The sequence below is a fragment of the Lissotriton vulgaris genome, chromosome 5 (genome assembly GCF_964263255.1).
Source record: "Lissotriton vulgaris chromosome 5, aLisVul1.2, whole genome shotgun sequence".
Classification (NCBI taxonomy): Eukaryota; Metazoa; Chordata; class Amphibia; order Caudata; family Salamandridae; genus Lissotriton; species Lissotriton vulgaris.
Window position 1 is genome coordinate 1,841,249,930 of NC_141693.1, and position 18,723 is coordinate 1,841,268,652.

Consider the following 18,723-nt stretch of genomic DNA (forward strand, 5'->3'; position numbering starts at 1 on the left):
TGTACAGTTCATTGATAGATATTTAAATGTTGTGTTTTACAAATAAACTGATTTCCTAGAGCCTTTCATTTCCCAATCCATGTGCCCCAGCAGGATTGCCGAATAGTTCACTTTACAAAATCCTCTCACTGTCCTGTCAACAAAAGAAAAGAAAACACCAATCTCCATGTTAAAAGAATAAGCAGCAACTTGTCAGTTGACGTGGCTTGACATTTGACCTCTGCCTTTGAAAGCACAGCAAATGTGACAAAGTAAAAAAATCGAAAAGCGTCTATATTGCTCACTCACCTTCTGAACTCCAGTAAAGTTATTTTTGGGGCCTGCTACAGAACACTACACCCCTATTTCCAGACCTATGCTTCTGCTAATGTGACAAACCTCTTCACAGACACAATTCTATCCGGAAGTAGACTTGACATCCAATATTTGTTTTCAGATTCTGGAAGAGCCAGGAGCCTTAAAACGACTTTGTGTAATATCATTGATCTATAGTTTGAACTTGATATTTTGACGTCCAGTAGATTTAATAATCGTTTGAGAATAGTTTAGATGCCTCTAAAATACTTTTAAAGTAATGCCTTGTATTTGCTGTTTCAAGTTTATATTTCAATGGGGAAATAAAATACTGGTGGTTGTTGGATTCTCCACTTTTTTTACTGACATTGGCTTAAAAATATCCCCATGTTAGTAAAAATGTGTTGTCAGTTGGCCACACTAGGCAGAAGTAACGAGGTAATTTGACATACTATCGAGTCCATGACCAGGTCTACACAAGAGCTTTCTATTTGGCACCAGTGTAAGTAGGTGGGGGGGTGGGGGGGAGGTTGCCATGAACAGAACCAAGCCATTTCTTGAATCAATAGTATTGAAACAATGCAGCTTTGTTGACGTTGTGTAGTACTTATACTTTTTAACAAGGTTTTGGCCTCGGATGAAAGTTTGGTTTCTAGGGTGTATATTGCCCTTGCCTCTCACTCTCCTCTAGTGACTCTTACGGCCTCAGGGTGAGGGACACGAGGCGTGGAGCTGCGTTCCTAGGTGTTGTGGTTACCCTGGAGTTTAGCACAAAATGGGTGCTTGAGGACAGACTTCGATTTCAAGTACTGTAGAAGTTTTTGCCTACTCAGGTTTGCCCTGCAAAGGGATTTTGGTGACAATGCAATTTTTCTTGTAACTTCTGTATACTCATCAGTTTATCCTCAATGCGGCTCAAAAACTTTGTTGTTAGGTCATTACTTTTATGGTTGGGGTCCCTGCCACGCCCATGCCCTAGTAGTGGTCTGTAACATTTGCTGTGCACCATCAAGCCATTTGAATTGGCGGCTTCTCAGTGGGTAGCAGTACTTACATGTATTGGACCAGTTTTGGTAAATCTTTCCTAATCCTGGCTTGTTTTTTTGCTGTTCTCATCTTAGGCGACTACGGGACGGACAGATGGAAGCCCTCCAAATGAAAACTCCCCCCGTGAGGGCCCTTTGCCCTGGATTGGGCCGAAATCGCTAATTCTAAGAAAGAACTCCCAGGGCTTTGGGTTTACCCTTCGACATTTCATCGTCTACCCGCCGGAATCTGCTGTTCACCTGAACCAAAAGGTACACTAGACAGTTAACAAGTGTGGTTTGTGTTACTAAAGGGAGGGTGCTAGGAGAGTTGAGAGGTGGGGTGTGTGAAGTGAAAGGTGTGGCATGATAGGTGAGTGATGCATTGTGGTGCTGAAGATGAGGGCTGCAGTGCGAAGTGAGTGATCTGATGTTGGATGTCAGCATTGTGGTGTGATGTAATGGGTTGGATCTGGGAGGTGAGTGATGGAGTGTGGGAGGTGAGGAGCACAATGTGGGAGGCGTGGGGCGCAGTGTGGGAAGTAAGGGGTGCTTGCAAGTAAGAACTGACAGAAATGGGGCTGGAACTGGCGACATTTAATTGACGTGTTTGGGCAGCTTGCATATTAAATTACTTTAGGTTTCTGATTTTATACTTCAGAAAAGTCTATCCAGAGGCATTCGGTAATAACACTTCACCCGAACTTCTTATCCTCGTATCCCTTCCAAAGCAGGGAAGAAGACATTTTTTCCAGAGGAAAACAAGCTCTATTTATTCAGAAAGTTAGATCAGTCTGGTCCTTGGATTTTTTCTAAGAAAGAGTTCAGCGGACTCATTGATTCAGTGTTCCACTAGAGTGTAGTTGTCCTTGATTGTGATCTTGCCAGAAATATCTGATAAAAGACTAGATTAGTAGTGAAGACCCGATACACTTCGGTGCAGTACATGATGAGAACCAAGATTTAGAGTGTCACACCGACTGCCTGGTCTTTGGTTCTCAGATACCCCGGTACCGGAGTCTAGCAATGATCGCTTTGGTCTTCGGGTCACGTTAAGAATTTGCTTCAGATTCTCTACTCTTTGTGGTTCTGATTCGGTCATGCACTGTAACCTTACACTCGTCTCTCTAGTCTTTGGTTCTCATTTATTTTTGCTCTGGAGGCTAATAATGACCTCTTTGGCCATATTATTCAGAACTGCTTCAGATTCTGTGTGTTTTGTGTGGTTCTGGTGTAGTAATAGTTATATTCTTACTCCGGTCTGTCTAGTCTTTGTTTCTGATCCACTGTTGAACCAGAGTCTCACACCAGGCTCTGTGGTTTACTCTATGGTTCTCATTTATTGTTGCCTGGGATGCGAGTAATGAGGTCTTTGGGCCATATTCAGAGCTGCTTCAGGTTCTGTGATGTGTGTGGTTCTGATCAGTAATGCACTGTAGTCTCACTCCGGTCTGTCTAGTTTTTGTTTCTGATCCACTGTTGGATCAGAGTCTCACACCGAGCTCTGCAGTCTTTGGTTTAATTTATTGTTGCTCTTAGGCTAGTAATAACGTCTTTGAGCCATATTCAGTATTGCTTCAGATTCTGTGTTGTGTGTGGTTCTTGTTTAGTAATGCACTTTGGTCTCACTCAGGTCTGTCTAGTCTCTGTTTCTGATCCACTGTTGGAGTCTCAGACCGGGCTCTGTGGTCTTTGGTTCTCATTTATTGTTGCCCTGTAGGCTAGTAATGATGTCTCTGGGCAGTATTCAGAACTGCTTTGGGTTCTGTGATGTGTGTGGTCTGGTTAAGAAATGCACTATAGTCTTACTCCGGTCTGTCTAGTTTTTGTTTCTGATCCACTGTTGGACCCGAGTCTCACACCCGTCTCTCAGTTCTTTGATTCTCATGTATTGTTGCCCTGGAGGCAGTATGTAGAACTGGTTCAGGTTCTGTATTGGACTGTACTCCGGTCTGTCTTGTCCTTGTTTCTGATCCACTGTCGGACCAGAGTCTCACACGGGGCTCCGTGGTCATTGATTCTCATTTATTACTGCCCTGGAGGCTACTAATGACATTTCTCGGCCGTATTCAGAACTGCTTCAGGTTCTGTGATGTGTGTGGTTCTGTTCAGTAATGCACTGCAGTGTCACTCCCGTCTGTCTAGTCTTTGTTTCTGATCCACTGTCGGACCAGAGTCTCACACCGAGCTCTGTGGTGTTTGTTTCAGATCCAGTGTTTCACTCAAGTCTCACAACAGGCTATTTTTTTCAGATATACGTTTGCACTGGAGTCTCACACTCAGTTGTCTGCTCTTTTTTTCGGATCCAGGATTGAACACTGAGTCTCACACTCGGCTCTCGGCTCTTTCTTTTTGATCCAGTGTTGCGCTGTATAGAGGCTCGCACTGGGCTCTGTGGTCTTTGTTTCGGACCGAGTATTGAACTGTGGACTGTCCATTCTTTGGTTCTGAGCCAGTGGTGCAACAGACTCTCTGTCTAAAGTGTGTTCCTGATCCAGTATTGAAGCAGTGTTTCACACTGGACTGCCTGGCCTTTGGTTCTGATCCAGTGGCACTGGAGCCTCACCCCTGCCTGGACTTTGGTTCTGATCCAGTGGCACCGGAGCCTCAACCCTGCCTGGCCTTTGGTTCTGATCAAGTGGCACCGGTGCCTCAACCCTGCCTGGCCTTTGGTTCTGATCCAGTGGCACCAGAGCCTCACCCCTGCCTGGCCTTTTGTTCTGATCCAGTGGCACCAGAGCCTCACCCCTGCCTGGCCTTTGGTTCTGATCCAGTGGCACCGGAGCCTCACACCTGCCTGCCCTTTGGCTCTGATCCACTTGCACCGGCGCCTCACCCCTGCCTGGCCTTTGCTTCTGATTCATGGGCACTGGAGCCTCTCTCCTGCCTGGCCTTTGGTTCTGATCCAGTAGCACCGGAGCCTCACCGCTGCCTGGCCTTTTGTTCTGATCCAGTGGCACCAGAGCCTCACCCCTGCCTGGCCTTTTGTTCTGATCCAGTGGCACCAGAGCCTCACCCCTGCCTGGCCTTTGGTTCTGATCCACTTGCACTGGAGCCTCGCCCCTGCCTGGCCTTTGGTTCTGATCCAGTGGCACTGGAGCCTCACCCCTGCCTGGCCTTTGGTTCTGATCCACTGGCACTGGAGCCTCGCCCCTGCCTGGTCTTTGGCTCTGGTCCAGTGGCACTGGAGCCTCACCCCTGCCTGGCCTTTGGTTCTGATCCAGTGGCATTAGAGCCTCACCCCTGCCTGGCCTTTGGCTCTGATCCAGTGGCACCAGAGCCTCACCCCTGCCTGGCTTTTGGGTCTGATCCACTGGCACCGGCGCCTCGCCCCTGCCTGGCCTTTGGCTCTGATCCAGTGGCACCGGAGCCTCACCCCTGCCTGGCCTTTGGTTCTGTTCCAGTGGCACTGGAGCCTCACACCTGCCTGGCCTTTGGTTCTGATCCAGTGGCACTGGGGCCTCACCCGTGCCTGGCCTTTGGTTCTGATCCAGTGGCACTGGAGCCTCGCCCCTGCTTGGCCATTTGTTCTGATCGCCTGGCACTGGAGCCTCGCCCCTGCCTGGCCTATGGTTCTGATTCATGAGCACCGGAGCCTCACCCCTGCCTGGCCTTTGGTTCTGATCCAGTGGCACCGGAGCCTCACCCCTGCCTGGCCTTTGGTTCTGATCCAGTGGCACCGGAGCTTCGCCCCTGCCTTGCCTTTGGTTCTGATTCAGTGGCACCGGAGCCTCACCCCTGCCTGGCCTTTGGTTCTGATCCAGTGGCACCGGAGCTTCGCCCCTGCCTTGCCTTTGGTTCTGATTCAGTGGCACTGGAGCCTCACCCCTGCCTGGCCTTTTGTTCTGATCAAGTGGCACCGGAGCCTCGCCCCTGCCTGGCCTTTGGTTCTGATCCAGTGGCACCGGAGCTTCGCCCCTGCCTTGCCTTTGGTTCTGATTCAGTGGCACTGGAGCCTCACCCCTGCCTGGCCTTTGGTTCTGATCAAGTGGCACCGGAGCCTCGCCCCTGCCTGGCCTTTGGTTATGATCCAGTGGCACCGGAGCCGTGCCCCTGCCTGGCCTTTGGTTCTGATTCATGGACACCGGAGCCTTGCCCCTGCCTGGCCCATGGTTCTGATCCAGTGGCACCGGAGCCTTGCCCCTGCCCCGCCTTTGGTTCTGATTCATGGGCACCGGAGCCTCGCCCCTGCCTGGCCTTTGGTTCTGATCCAGTGGCACCGGAGCTTCGCCGCCGCCTGGCCTTTGGTTATGATTCATGGGCACCGGAGCCTCGCCCTTGCCTGGCCTTTGGTTCTGATCCAGTGGCACCGGAGCCTCGCCCCTGCCTGGCCTTTAGTTCTGATCCAGTGGCACCGGAGCCTCACCCCTGCCTGGCCTTTGGTTCTTATCCAGTGGCACCAGAGCCTCACCCCTGCCTGGCCTTTGGTTCTGATCCAGTGGCACCGGAGCCTCGCCCCTGCCTGGCCTTTAGTTCTGATCCAGTGGCACCGAAGCCTCACCCCTGCCTAGCCTTTGGTTCTGATCTAGTGGCACCGGAGCCTCGCCCCTGCCTGGGCTTTGGTTCTGATTCAGTGGCACCGGAGCCTCACCCCTGCCTGGCCTTTGGTTCTTATCCAGTGGCACCAGAGCCTCGCCCCTGCCTGGCCTTTAGTTCTGATCCAGTGGCACCGAAGCCTCACCCCTGCCTAGCCTTTGGTTCTGATCCAGTGGCACCGGAGCCTCGCCCCTGCCTGGGCTTTGGTTCTGATTCAGTGGCACCGGAGCCTCGCCCCTGCCTAGCCTTTAGTTCTGATCCAGTGGCACCGGAGCCTCGCCCCTGCCTGGCCTTTGGTTCTGATCCAGTGGCACCAGAGCCTCGCCCCTGCTTGGCCTTTGGTTCTGATTCATGAGCACCGGAGCCTCGTCCCTGCCTGGCCTTTGGTTCTGATCCAGTGGCACCGGAGCCTCACCCCTGCCTGGCCTTTGGTTCTGATCCAGTGGCACCGGAGCTTCGCCCCTGCCTTGCCTTTGGTTCTGATTCAGTGGCACCGGAGCCTCACCCCTGCCTGGCCTTTGGTTCTGATCCAGTGGCACCGGAGCTTCGCCCCTGCCTTGCCTTTGGTTCTGATTCAGTGGCACTGGAGCCTCACCCCTGCCTGGCCTTTTGTTCTGATCAAGTGGCACCGGAGCCTCGCCCCTGCCTGGCCTTTGGTTCTGATCCAGTGGCACCGGAGCTTCGCCCCTGCCTTGCCTTTGGTTCTGATTAAGTGGCACTGGAGCCTCACCCCTGCCTGGCCTTTGGTTCTGATCAAGTGGCACCGGAGCCTCGCCCCTGCCTGGCCTTTGGTTATGATCCAGTGGCACCGGAGCCGTGCCCCTGCCTGGCCTTTGGTTCTGATTCATGGACACCGGAGCCTTGCCCCTGCCTGGCCCATGGTTCTGATCCAGTGGCACCGGAGCCTTGCCCCTGCCCCGCCTTTGGTTCTGATTCATGGGCACCGGAGCCTCGCCCCTGCCTGGCCTTTGGTTCTGATCCAGTGGCACCGGAGCCTCGCCGCCGCCTGGCCTTTGGTTATGATTCATGGGCACCGGAGCCTCGCCCTTGCCTGGCCTTTGGTTCTGATCCAGTGGCACCGGAGCCTCGCCCCTGCCTGGCCTTTAGTTCTGATCCAGTGGCACCGGAGCCTCACCCCTGCCTGGCCTTTGGTTCTTATCCAGTGGCACCAGAGCCTCACCCCTGCCTGGCCTTTGGTTCTGATCCAGTGGCACCGGAGCCTCGCCCCTGCCTGGCCTTTAGTTCTGATCCAGTGGCACCGAAGCCTCACCCCTGCCTAGCCTTTGGTTCTGATCCAGTGGCACCGGAGCCTCGCCCCTGCCTGGGCTTTGGTTCTGATTCAGTGGCACCGGAGCCTCACCCCTGCCTGGCCTTTGGTTCTTATCCAGTGGCACCAGAGCCTCACCCCTGCCTTGCCTTTGGTTCTGATCCAGTGGCACCGGAGCCTCGCCCCTGCCTGGCCTTTAGTTCTGATCCAGTGGCACCGAAGCCTCACCCCTGCCTAGCCTTTGGTTCTGATCCAGTGGCACCGGAGCCTCGCCCCTGCCTAGCCTTTAGTTCTGATCCAGTGGCACCGGAGCCTCGCCCCTGCCTGGCCTTTGGTTCTGATCCAGTGGCACCAGAGCCTCGCCCCTGCTTGGCCTTTGGTTCTGATTCATGAGCACCGGAGCCTCGTCCCTGCCTGGCCTTTGGTTCTGATCCAGTGGCACCGGAGCCTCGCCCCTGCCTAGCCTTTGGTTCTGATCCAGCGGCACCGGAGCCTCGCCCCTGCCTGGCCTTTGGTTCTGATCCAGTTGCGCCCGAGCCTCGCCCTTGCCTGGCCTTTAGTTCTGATCCAGTGGCACCGGAGCCTCGCCCCTGCCTGGCCTTTGGTTCTGATCCAGTGGCACCGGAGCCTCACCCCTGCCTGGCCTTTGGTTCTGATTCTTGAGCACCGGAGCCTCGGTTCTGATCCAGTGGCACCAGAGCCTCGCCCCTGCCTGCCTGGCTTTTGGTTCTGATCCAGTGGCACCGGAGCCTCGCCCCTGCCTAGCCTTTGGTTCTGATCCAGCGGCACCGGAGCCTCTCCCCTGCCTGGCCTTTGGTTCTGATCCAGTTGCACCAGAGCCTCGCCCCTGCCTGGCCTTTGGTTCTGATCGAGTGGCACCAGAGCCTCGCCCCTGCCTGGCCTTTGATTCTGATCCAGTGGCACCGGCGCCTCGCCCCTGCCTGGCCTTTGGTTGTGATCCATTGGCACCAGAGCCTCGCCCCTGCCTGGCCTTTGCTTCTGATCCAGTGGCACCAGAGCCTCGCCCTTGCCTGGCCTTTGGTTCTGATCCAGTGACACCGGAGCCTCGCCCCTGCCTGGCCTTTGGTTCTGATCCAGTGGCACTGGAGCCTCACCCCTGCCTGGCCTTTGGTTCTGATCCAGTGGCACCGGAGCCTCGCCGCCGCCTAGCCTTTGGTTCTGATCCAGTGGCACCGGAGCCTCGCCCCTGCCTAGCCTTTGGTTCTGATCCAGTGGCACCGGAGCCTCGCCCCTGCCTAGCCTTTGGTTCTGATCCAGTGGCACTGGAGCCTCACCCCTGCCTAGCCTTTGTTTCTGATCCAGTGGCACCGGAGCCTCGCCCCTGCCTAGCCTTTGGTTCTGATCCAGCGGCACCAGAGCCTCGCCCCTGCCTGGCCTTTGGTTCTGATCCATTGGCACCAGAGCCTCGCCCCTGCCTGGCCTTTGGTTCTGATCCAGTTGCGCCCGAGCCTCGCCCTTGCCTGGCCTTTGGTTCTGATCCAAGTGCACCAGAGCCTCGCTCCTGCCTTTGGTTCTGATCCAGCGGCACTGGAGCCTCTCCCCTGCCTGGCCTTTGTTTCTGATCCAGTGGCACCGGAGCCTCGCCCCTGCCTGGGCTTTGGTTCTGATTCAGTGGCACCGGAGCCTCGCCCCTGCCTGGCCTTTGGTTCTGATCCAGTGGCACCGGAGCCTCGCCCCTGCCTGGCCTTTGGTTCTGATCCAGTGGCACCGGAGCCTCGCCCCTGCCTGGTCCTTGATTCGGATACGCTCCTGAACTCGAGTCTCACACCGGCCTCTCTGGCTTGTTGGGTCAGGGAGGCCCGCGCCGTGAGCAGGTGCTCGTGGTCACGCGGTGCAGGGACAGTGCGGGAATGCGCCCGGACCCGTACACTGTCCCGCTTACAGCTCTCTCAGCTCGTTGCACGTACACTCGATGTTGACCCTTCGAGACAGTCAACAACAAGCGCAAATTCGAGCCGTTGCCCCTTGCCCCCTCCCGCACAGCTGCGTGTGCTCAGTGAGTTTGCACAGATGGTGCAGTCCCCGCTCTGAGAGCGTGGTGGCCGTCGTGGGTGTGGGGACCGCTGTGTGAGGACCAGGGCGTAATAGTCCACATATGGAGCCCCCTTCACAAAACACAGAACAGTGGGTCTGAGGAGGGTAAAGGCAGCAAGGGAGCCTGCACCAGGGCAGAGCCGCTCCTTCGTAGTGCATGCCTACTCCAGAACCACCTGGAGGTGCGGGGCTTTCTCCTCGTAAAGCGTTGAGAGGACTGGGGGTGCAGGGCCTCTCACCTGTAGTGCAGGGCCTCCCACCCGTAGCCTGAAGGTGCAGGGCCTCTCACCTGCACTGCAGGGCCTCCCACCCGTACCCTGAATGTTCAGGGCTTTCTCCACGCACAGTGTTGAGAGGAGTGGGGGTGCAGGGCCTCTCACCTGCACTGCAGGGCCTCCCACCCGTACCCTGAAGGTGCAGGGCCTCCCATTGGTACCCTGAAGCTGCAGTGCCTTCTCCTCGTACAGTGTTGAGAGGACTAGGGGTGCAGGGCCTCTCACCTGCATTGCAGGGCCTCCCATCCGTAGCCTGAAGGTGCAGGCCTCTCACCTGTACTGCAGCGCCTCCCACCTGTACCCTGAAGGTGCAGGGCCTCCCACCTGTACCCTGAAGCTGCAGTGCCTTGTCCTCGTACAGTGTTGAGAGGACTGGGGGTGCAGGGCCTCCCACCAATACCCTGAAGTTGCAGGGCCTTCTCCTCGTACGGTGTTGAGAAGACCGGGGTTGCAACATGGCCTCTCACCTGCACTGCAGGGCCTCCCACCTGTACCTTGAAGGTGCAGGGCCTTCTCCACGCACAGTGTTGAGAGGACCGGGGTTGCAACATGGCCTCTCACCTGCACTGCAGGGCCTCCCACCTGTACCAAGAAGGTGCAGGGCCTTCTCCACGCACAGTGTTGAGAGTACTTGGGGTGCAGGGCCTCTCACCTGCATTGCAGGGCCTCCCACCTGTACCCTGAAGGTGCAGGGCCTTCTCCACGCACAGTGTTGAGAGTAGTGGGGGTTCAGGGCCTCTCACCGGCACTGCAGGGCCTCCCACCTGTACCCTGAAGGTGCAGGGCCTTCTCCTCATACAGTGTTGAGAGTAGTGGGGGTGCAGGGCCTCTCACCTGCATTGCAGGGCCTCCCACCCGTAGCCTGAAGGTGCAGGGCCTCTCACCTGCACTGCAACGCCTCCCACCCGTACCCTGAATGTGCAGGGCCTTCTCCATGTACGCTGTTGAGAGTACTTAGAGTGCAGGGCCTCTCACCTGCACTGCAGGGCCTTCCACCTGTACTCTGAAGGTGCAGTGCCTTCTCCTCTTACAGTGTTGAGAGGAGTGGGGGGTGCAGGGCCTCTCACCTCCACTGCTGTGCCTCCCACCTGTACTCTGAAGGTGCAGTGCCTTCTCCTCATACAGTGTTGAGAGAACTGGGGGTGCAGGGCCTCTCACCTGCACTGCAGCGCCTCCCACCTGTACCCTGAAGGTGCAGGGCCTCCCACCTTCACTGCAGCGCCTCCCACCCATACTCTGAAGTTGCAGGGCCTTCTCCTCGTACAGTGTTGAGAGGACCGGGGTTGCAACATGGCCTCTCACCTGCACTCCAGGGCCTCCCACGTGTACCCTGAAGGTTCAGGGCCTTCTCCACGCACAGTGTTGAGAGGAGTGGGGGTGCAGGGCCTCTCACCTGCAGTGCAGGGACTCCCACCCGTACCCTGAAGGTGCAGGGCCTCCCACCTGTACCCTGAAGCTGCAGTGCCTTCTCCTCGTACAGTGTTGAGAGGAGTGGGGGTGCAGGGCCTCTCACCTGCACTGCAGGGCCTCCCACCTGTACCCTGAAGGTTCAGGGCTTTCTCCACGCACAGTGTTGAGAGGACCGGGGTTGCAACATGGCCTCTCACCTGCACTGCAGGGCCTCCCACCTGTACCCTGAAGGTTCAGGGCCTTCTCCACGCACAGTGTTGAGAGGACCGGGGTTGCAACATGGCCTCTCACCTGCACTGCAGGGCCTCCCACCTGTACTCTGAAGTTGCAGGGCCTTCTCCTCGTACAGTGTTGAGAGGACCGGGGTTGCAACATGGCCTCTCACCTGCACTGCAGGGCCTCCCACCTGTACCCTGAAGGTTCAGGGCCTTCTCCACGCACAGTGTTGAGAGGAGTGGGGGTGCAGGGCCTCTCACCTGCACTGCAGGGCCTCCCACCTGTACCCTGAAGGTTCAGGGCCTTCTCCACGCACAGTGTTGAGAGGAGTGGGGGTGCAGGGCCTCTCACCTGCACTGCAGGGCCTCCCACCCGTACCCTGAAGGTTCAGGGCCTTCTCCTCGTACAGTGTTGAGAGGACCGGGGTTGCAACATGGCCTCTCACCTGCACTGCAGGGCCTCACACCCGTACCCTGAAGGTTCAGGGCCTTCTCCACGCACAGTGTTGAGAGGAGTGGGGTGCATGGCTTCCCACCTTTACCCTGGAGGGGCAGGGCCTCCCACCTGTACCTTCTGCTTTAAGGGTACAGGAGCAGTGCTGTATCCCCCGAATGAGCAGCGCCTTCTTGTAAGTCTGTAAGAGCAGCACTAGAGGTGCAGGGCCGCCCCACATGTAGGGACACAGGACCAGGGCTGTACACCCAGGAGGCCATCTTTTATAGGAATACATGAGCACCACTGTACGCCATGGCAGACCTAAGACCTGCTTGCTGAGACACAGAAACAGTACTGCACACCCAGGAGGAGCAATGACTTCTGCTTGCAGGGACACATGAGCAGTACTGCACACCTTAGAGTTGCAAGGCCTTCATGTAGGGATACAGAAGCAGTACTGTACACCCTGGAGGTGCAAGGCCTTCAAGCAGGGATAAAGAAGCAGTACTGTATACCCTGTGGGTGCAGGGCCTTCATGTAGGGATACAGAAGCAGTACTGTACACCCTGGAGGTGTGAGGTCTTCATGTAGGGATACAGAAGCAGCACTGTACACCCTGTGGGTGCAGGGTCTTCATGTAGGCATACAGAAGCGTACTGCACACCCTGGAGGTGCAAGGCTATCAAGTAGGGATTCGGAAGCAGCACTGTACACCCTGGAGGTGTGAGGTCTTCATGTAGGGATACAGAAGCAGTACTGTACACCCTGTGGGTGCAGGGTCTTCATGTAGGGATACAGAAGCAGTACTGAACACCTGTGGGTGCAGGGCCTTCATGTAGGCATACAGAAGCAGTACTGCACACCCTGGAGGTGCAAGGCTATCAAGTAGGGATACGGAAGCAGTGATGTACACCCAGGAGGTGCAGGACCTTCAAGTAGGGGTACAGAAGCAGCACTGTACACCCTGGAGGTGCAAGGCCTTCGTGTAGGGGTACAGAAGCAGTACTGTACACCCTGGAGGTGTGAGGTCTTCATGTAGGGATACAGAAACAGTACTGTACACCCTGGAGGTGTGAGGTATTCATGTAGGGATACAGAAGCAGTACTGTACACCCTGGAGTTGCAAGGCCTTCTTGTAGGGATACAGAAGCAGTACTGTACACCCTGGAGTTGCAAGGCCTTCTTGTAGGGATACAGAAGCAGGACCCTTGACCTGCTGATAGGTCGCTCCCTCACTACACAACTCCGCCTGTGTGCCCTGGCTGCGCCGCTGCTGAAAGTCGAGGCCCTCCTCCACCCGCAGGCTACCACCTGCGCCTCATCCCTGGCGGCTAGTGGTAGGCCCTAGGTTTGTATCTTGTGCCGTTATTGCCTCTGTCCCCCTCACTGCCATTGTCTTTGCCACTGTTTTCTTTCTGTATCTTGTGCCCGTTATTTCCTCTGTCGCCCTCGCTGACATTGTCCTTCCCACTGTTTTCTTTCTGTATCAGGTGCCCGTTATTGCCTTTGTCCCCCTCATTGCCATTGTCTTTGCCACTTCTTTCTGTATCCTGCGCCCGTGATTGCCTCTGTCCCCCTCGCTGCCATTGTCTTTGCCACTGTCCCGCCGCTGCGTCCCCTGCGGCCCCGCCCCCCTCTCTGCCGTTCGCTGCCCCTGCCTCCCAGCTGCTCCTCCCTCCCACACCCCCATATATGGCGGCCGCGCCAAAGGCAAGCCCGTCTGCGCCCGTCCGTGCCTGGACCGCGCCCAGCGCCAGAACCCCTGGTCCCTGCACCCGCCACGAAGACCACCACCATTACGACGCAAGCACACTCCACGCTCTGAACCCCGGAAGGACCCACATCTACTTCAAGGCCGCCCCGAAACACACACACAGTCCCTTCACCTGCCGGAACTGCAGCTACACCAGCATCAGAACCGCCGAACAACCCGCCAAGAAAGACCTCAACCACCTCCTATGCATCCTACTGAAAACCCCCTCTGCACGCAAACACAGTTAGGTTCTGGGACCTGCTCGCCACAACATCCCCGGACGTTGCCTTCCTCACAGAGACCTGGATGAACGACTCCTCCGCACCGACATAGCCATAGCTATCCCTGCCAGCTACAAGATCACCCGCAGACACCACACCAACGGAGTCGGAGGAGGAATCGCCATCATTCACAAGAGCAGCATCAGGGTCTCGAACAGCACCAACGACACTCTCAACTCCGCTGAACACCTGCATTTCCAGATCCACACAGATCCCAATTCCACCCTCAGAGGCACCCTTGTCTACAGACCCCCTGGACCCCGCCCCGAGTTCAGCGACTCCATAGCCGACTTCATCAGCATGCACGCCCTGACCTCCACTGACTACATCCTCCTCGTAGACCTGAACTTTCACCTGGAGAACAACAACGACAGCAACTCGACAACCCTGATCGATAACCTCGCCAACCTCGGACTGAGACAACTCGTCACAATGCCCACCCACTCCGCAGGCCACACGCTTGACCCAATCTTCTCCGCAAGCCCCCACGTCGCCTTCAGCCACACCACCGAACTCCTCTGGACCGACCACCGCTGCATCCACTTCTCCTTCCAGAAATCCATCATACACCACCGCACCAAACAGATCCCTCGCCGTTGCTGAAGAAAAATCACTGAAGACCAACTTCACGCAAACCTCGCTCTCAGCCCACCCTCCGTACCCTCCAACACCGATGACGCTGCCCGCACCCTCAGACGCTGGATTGACGACTGCGCCAACATACTCGCCCCGCTGAAGAAACCACCCCACAGAGATACCAACAAGAGGGCCAGCTGGTTCACCCCAGAACTCCTAGCCTCCAAGCGAGCCTGCAGAAAGCTTGAGAAGAAATGGCACAGCGAACAAACTCCGGACAGCCACGCAGCACACAAGGACGCCGTCCGCAACCACCACCACCTCATCGGGGCAGCCAAGAAGACCTCCTTCAAAGACCGCCTCGACAATACAAAATACAGGACAGCAAGGAGCTCTTCAACATCGTGAAGGAACTCTCCAACCCCAGCTCCAACACCAACGAGATCCCGCCATCGCAAGCCCTGTGTGACTCCCTCGCCACCTTCTTCCACCACAAGATAGCAGACATCCACAACAGCTTCAACACCCAGACAGCCTCAACAGACAGCAACACAACAGACCCTCCGCACACCTTCAACCACGTCCCCTTACTAGCCTGGACCAGCGTGAACGTCGATGACACCATCAAGACCATGAGCATATTCCACTCTGGCTCTCCGTCAGACCCATTCCTGCACCACGTCTTCAACAAAGCAAGCAGCTCCATCGCACCCCACCTACGCAACATCATCAATCTCTCCCATGAGACCGCGCCCTTCCCAGAGAGCTGGAAAGACGCTAAGATCAACGCCCTGCTCAAAAAAACCAAGGCAGACCCAAGAGACTTCAAGAACTTCCGACCCATCTCTCTGCTCCCCTTCCCGGCCAAGGTCATTGAGAAAATCGTTAACAGACAGCTAACCCGATACCTCGAAGAGAACAGAATCCTGGACCCTTCCCAGGTAGGGTTCCACAGCAACCACAGCACCGAGACCGCCCTCATCGCCTCCACCAATGACATCAGGACCCTGCTAGACAACGGGGAGACTGCAGCACTCATCCTCCTAGACCTCTCCGCCGCCTTCGACACTGTCTGCCTCCGCACACTACGCGCACGCCGCAGGAATCCAAGACAGGGCTCTGGAATGGACCACCTCCTTCCTCTCCGGCAGAACCCAGAGCGTCCGCCTCCGCTGTTCCGTTCCGAAGCCTCCGAGATCATCTGCGGCGTACCCCAAGGATCCTCCCTCAGCCCCACACTGTTCAACATTTACATGGCCCCGCTCGCACACGTCGCCCGACAGCACGACCTCTATATAATCTCCTATGCCGACTACACTCAACTGATCCTCTCCCTCACCAAGGACCTCATCACCGCCAAAGCCAACCTCCATGAAGTAATGAAGGCCGTCGCCCACTGGATGAAGATCAGCTGTCTGAAGCTGAACTCTGACAAGACGGAGGTCCTCATCCTCCGCTCCAACCAGTCAGCCTGGGACGACTTCTGGTGGCCAGCGGCACTGGGGGCAGCCCTGACCCCCACCGAACACGTACGCAACATAGGAATCACCCTCGACTCAACACTCTCAATGACCAAGTAAGTCAACACCGTCTCCTCCTCCTGCTTCAACACCCTCCGCAAGATCGACAGATGGATCCCGACAGATACCAGAAAGACAGTCACCCAGGCCCTCGTCAGCAGCAGACTCGACTACGGAAACGCCCTCTACGCGGGAGCCCCGACCAAGCTCATCAATCGACTAGAACGCATCCAAAACGCTTCGGCATGACTGATCCTCGATGTACCACAACACGGCCACATCACCCCCCACCTGAGAAACCTGCACTGGCTCCCGCTCAACAAGAGGATATTCTTCAAGCTCCTCATCCACGCACACAAGGCACTCCACAAGACCGGCCCAGCCTACCTCAACAGACGGCTCTCCTTCTACACCCCCAACCGCCAGCTCCACTCTCTCACTCGCCACCGTCCCGTGCATCCAAATAACAACCACCATTGGGGGATCCTTCTCCCACCTCGCTGCCAAGACATGGAACACCCTCCCACTGAGCCTACGATAGACACAAGACCTGCTAACCTTCTGAAGGATACTAAAGACCTGGCTGTTCGATCAGTAGTGGACCTCCCCCTCCCAGCGGCTTGAGACCCTCGGTGGTATGTAGTGCACTTAACAAATGACTGATTGAGTACACCCCCAACCGCCAGCTCCGCTCTGCCGACCTTCCCACTCGCCACCATCCCGCTCTTGCGAAGGAAAATCACAGGCGGAAGGTCCTTCTCTCACCTCGTCGCCAAGACCTGGAACACCCTCCCACTGAACCTACAACAAACCCAAGAACTGCTGACCTTCAGGAGGCTACTCAAGACCTGGCTGTTCGATCTGTAGTGCTCTGCCCCGCACCTTGAGACCCTCAAGGGTATGTAGTGCGCTCTACAAATGTGATTGATTGATTAACTGTACACCCTGGAGGTGCTGCTGCGGGTCTGGAAACACTGGCAGTAGACATAGCTGATTTTAACTGTTGCACATCGGTCTGTGTAAAAGGTGTATTTTGGCTTCCTTCGGTATGGTGCTGGAAGGTGTATTTTGGCTTCCTTTGTTAGGGTGCAGGAAGGTGTATTTCGGCTTCCTACAGTAGGGTTTAGAAAGGTGTATTTCGTCTTTCTTCGGTATGGTGTAGAAGGGCCCTGGCCTCGCGGTGTTCCTAAGTACCTCAGAGTAGTCTCTGGGTATTTGTCCGACATGTCCGACGCTATACACGTTATCTGTGAGGGACTGTAATGTTTAAGACACCTCAGGTTGAGACCCAGGTCAGAGGTGCAATACAAGGTGCTGTATTGTGGTAGTAAGGCATCCGGATGCTCCCAATAAACATAGTGTGTAGAGCAAATTCACTGCCACAAAATAATCCACCATTGTATTGTATTTTCACGGACTAGCGGTCTCACTCCTTTTCTATAGTAAGAGATACTGATGTTCACTGAAAATCATTCATTTATTATTAATATTGTAATGTTTTTTTTAAATGTTATTTTGTTTATTAACACAGAATGAACATACACGTTTTCTGGCTGGATACATCACAACATGATTAAGGGTACATTATGATAGAGTAACACGAAGTGACACACACATCACTGATGCCTAAGTAGGTCTACAGAAGGTGGTACAGGCGAAGGGTCAAGACAAGTAGCTCCGTATAACCAACAGAATACAAACAATGATCTTATACATTAGCATCCCCTACAGTCTGACACATATAATACCTATGAGACTTAGAACTCAGAGTGCGTTGTTGTTCTCGCCTTCTGTTTCACCTGTCTCTTTGCCCACCAAATACATTTGATGTAGGATGACTCCGAAGAGGAAGCAGGTAACAATATAAATCGGATTGTGTACTACAACAGACCATATCTGCATGCCATTCTTTCAGAGTTGGGGCCGGGCCCCAAGCCCAGTGCATCACAAACAGACGTTTAGCCAAAAGTAACCCCCTTGGCTACCAGTCTCCTGACACTCCTATTCACCATTTTATCAAATTGCATTAGGGCTCACAATGCGTAGGGGTCCAGCGAACAGCCAGTTATGGTACCCAGCTCATGAAAAATTGTTTCCCAAAACTGCAAAATATCTGGGCAAGACCATGCGGTGTAAACAGATCCAGCATCTTGCGCATGACACCGCTGACAACCCGCAGAGTCACACAACCCATATCTATAAATTTTGTTGGCTTTCTGTAGTGTAATACACATGATTGATGTATTTGAAGTGTATGAGACGTGCCTCCCATTTAGAGAAATCCCCCTAATTAGAGAACAACAATATTACCAGCATTTGTCATCTAAAATCCTACCAAGATCTTTCTGCCACTCCAAGCGTGCCTTTGTCATATCAGGCCTCCTGGATTCTTGAGCAAAAGCATAGAATTTGGACACCAATTTCACAGGAGCAGCCCTCTATATTAGGGATGAGAGTGCCGGCGTATCTGGGGGTTCCTGCAGATCATCCCCTAATAGGTCTCGTAAAGCATGGCGGGCTCTATGATAATGAAACGGGGTAAGGGGTGAGGGCGATTGAGCCTCCTCTTTGATTGACTCCCAACTATTCACAACTCCATCACAGAAAAAATCTCCCATCTTGATTATTCCGGGAGCAGGTAGGGCTTGTACTGCACCCCTCTCCCTGCCCATCGTGAACACCATTCTAACTGCACACGCGGGGAGTACAATAAGGAGCCAGAATGTCCCGTTAATAAGCTATGCCAGTAGTGTACCGTGGAGTTGAGGGAGTCAAATGTACTGTGTTGGCACACTGGGTTGCGGAATAGAGCTTGAGGCAGGGAAAGTGGAACTGTGTCATCCCTCTCTAAGTACTACACAAAATCCTCAGCACACGTCTGTAGAGGAATATTAAATACCAATGCAAGTATGCACAAATTGTAAACACAGTTTCAGAAATCTTCTCTTTCTTTTGTTCTTTTCTTTCTGATCAGCCAACGTGTTTTGTAGCACAAACTCTGGTGAGTTTAACTCCTCTTGTCTTTAGGTAGTGTAAGGACATACCACTTGGCCCAACGCTAGTTTAATCATGAGGGAACG

General features: G+C 55.0%; 1 protein-coding gene across 2 annotated transcripts in view; it reads left to right on the plus strand.

The window, feature by feature from the left end:
* The window catches only part of ARHGAP23 (Rho GTPase activating protein 23), a 461,228-nt gene that overhangs the window by 243,195 nt on the left and 199,310 nt on the right, over positions 1–18,723 (plus strand). For both annotated transcript variants that reach the window (XM_086924313.1, XM_086924312.1), the window contains exon 2: positions 1,416–1,592. In XM_086924313.1, the coding sequence (XP_086780439.1) occupies positions 1,416–1,592 (177 nt within the window). The remainder of the gene's footprint in view (positions 1–1,415; positions 1,593–18,723) is intronic.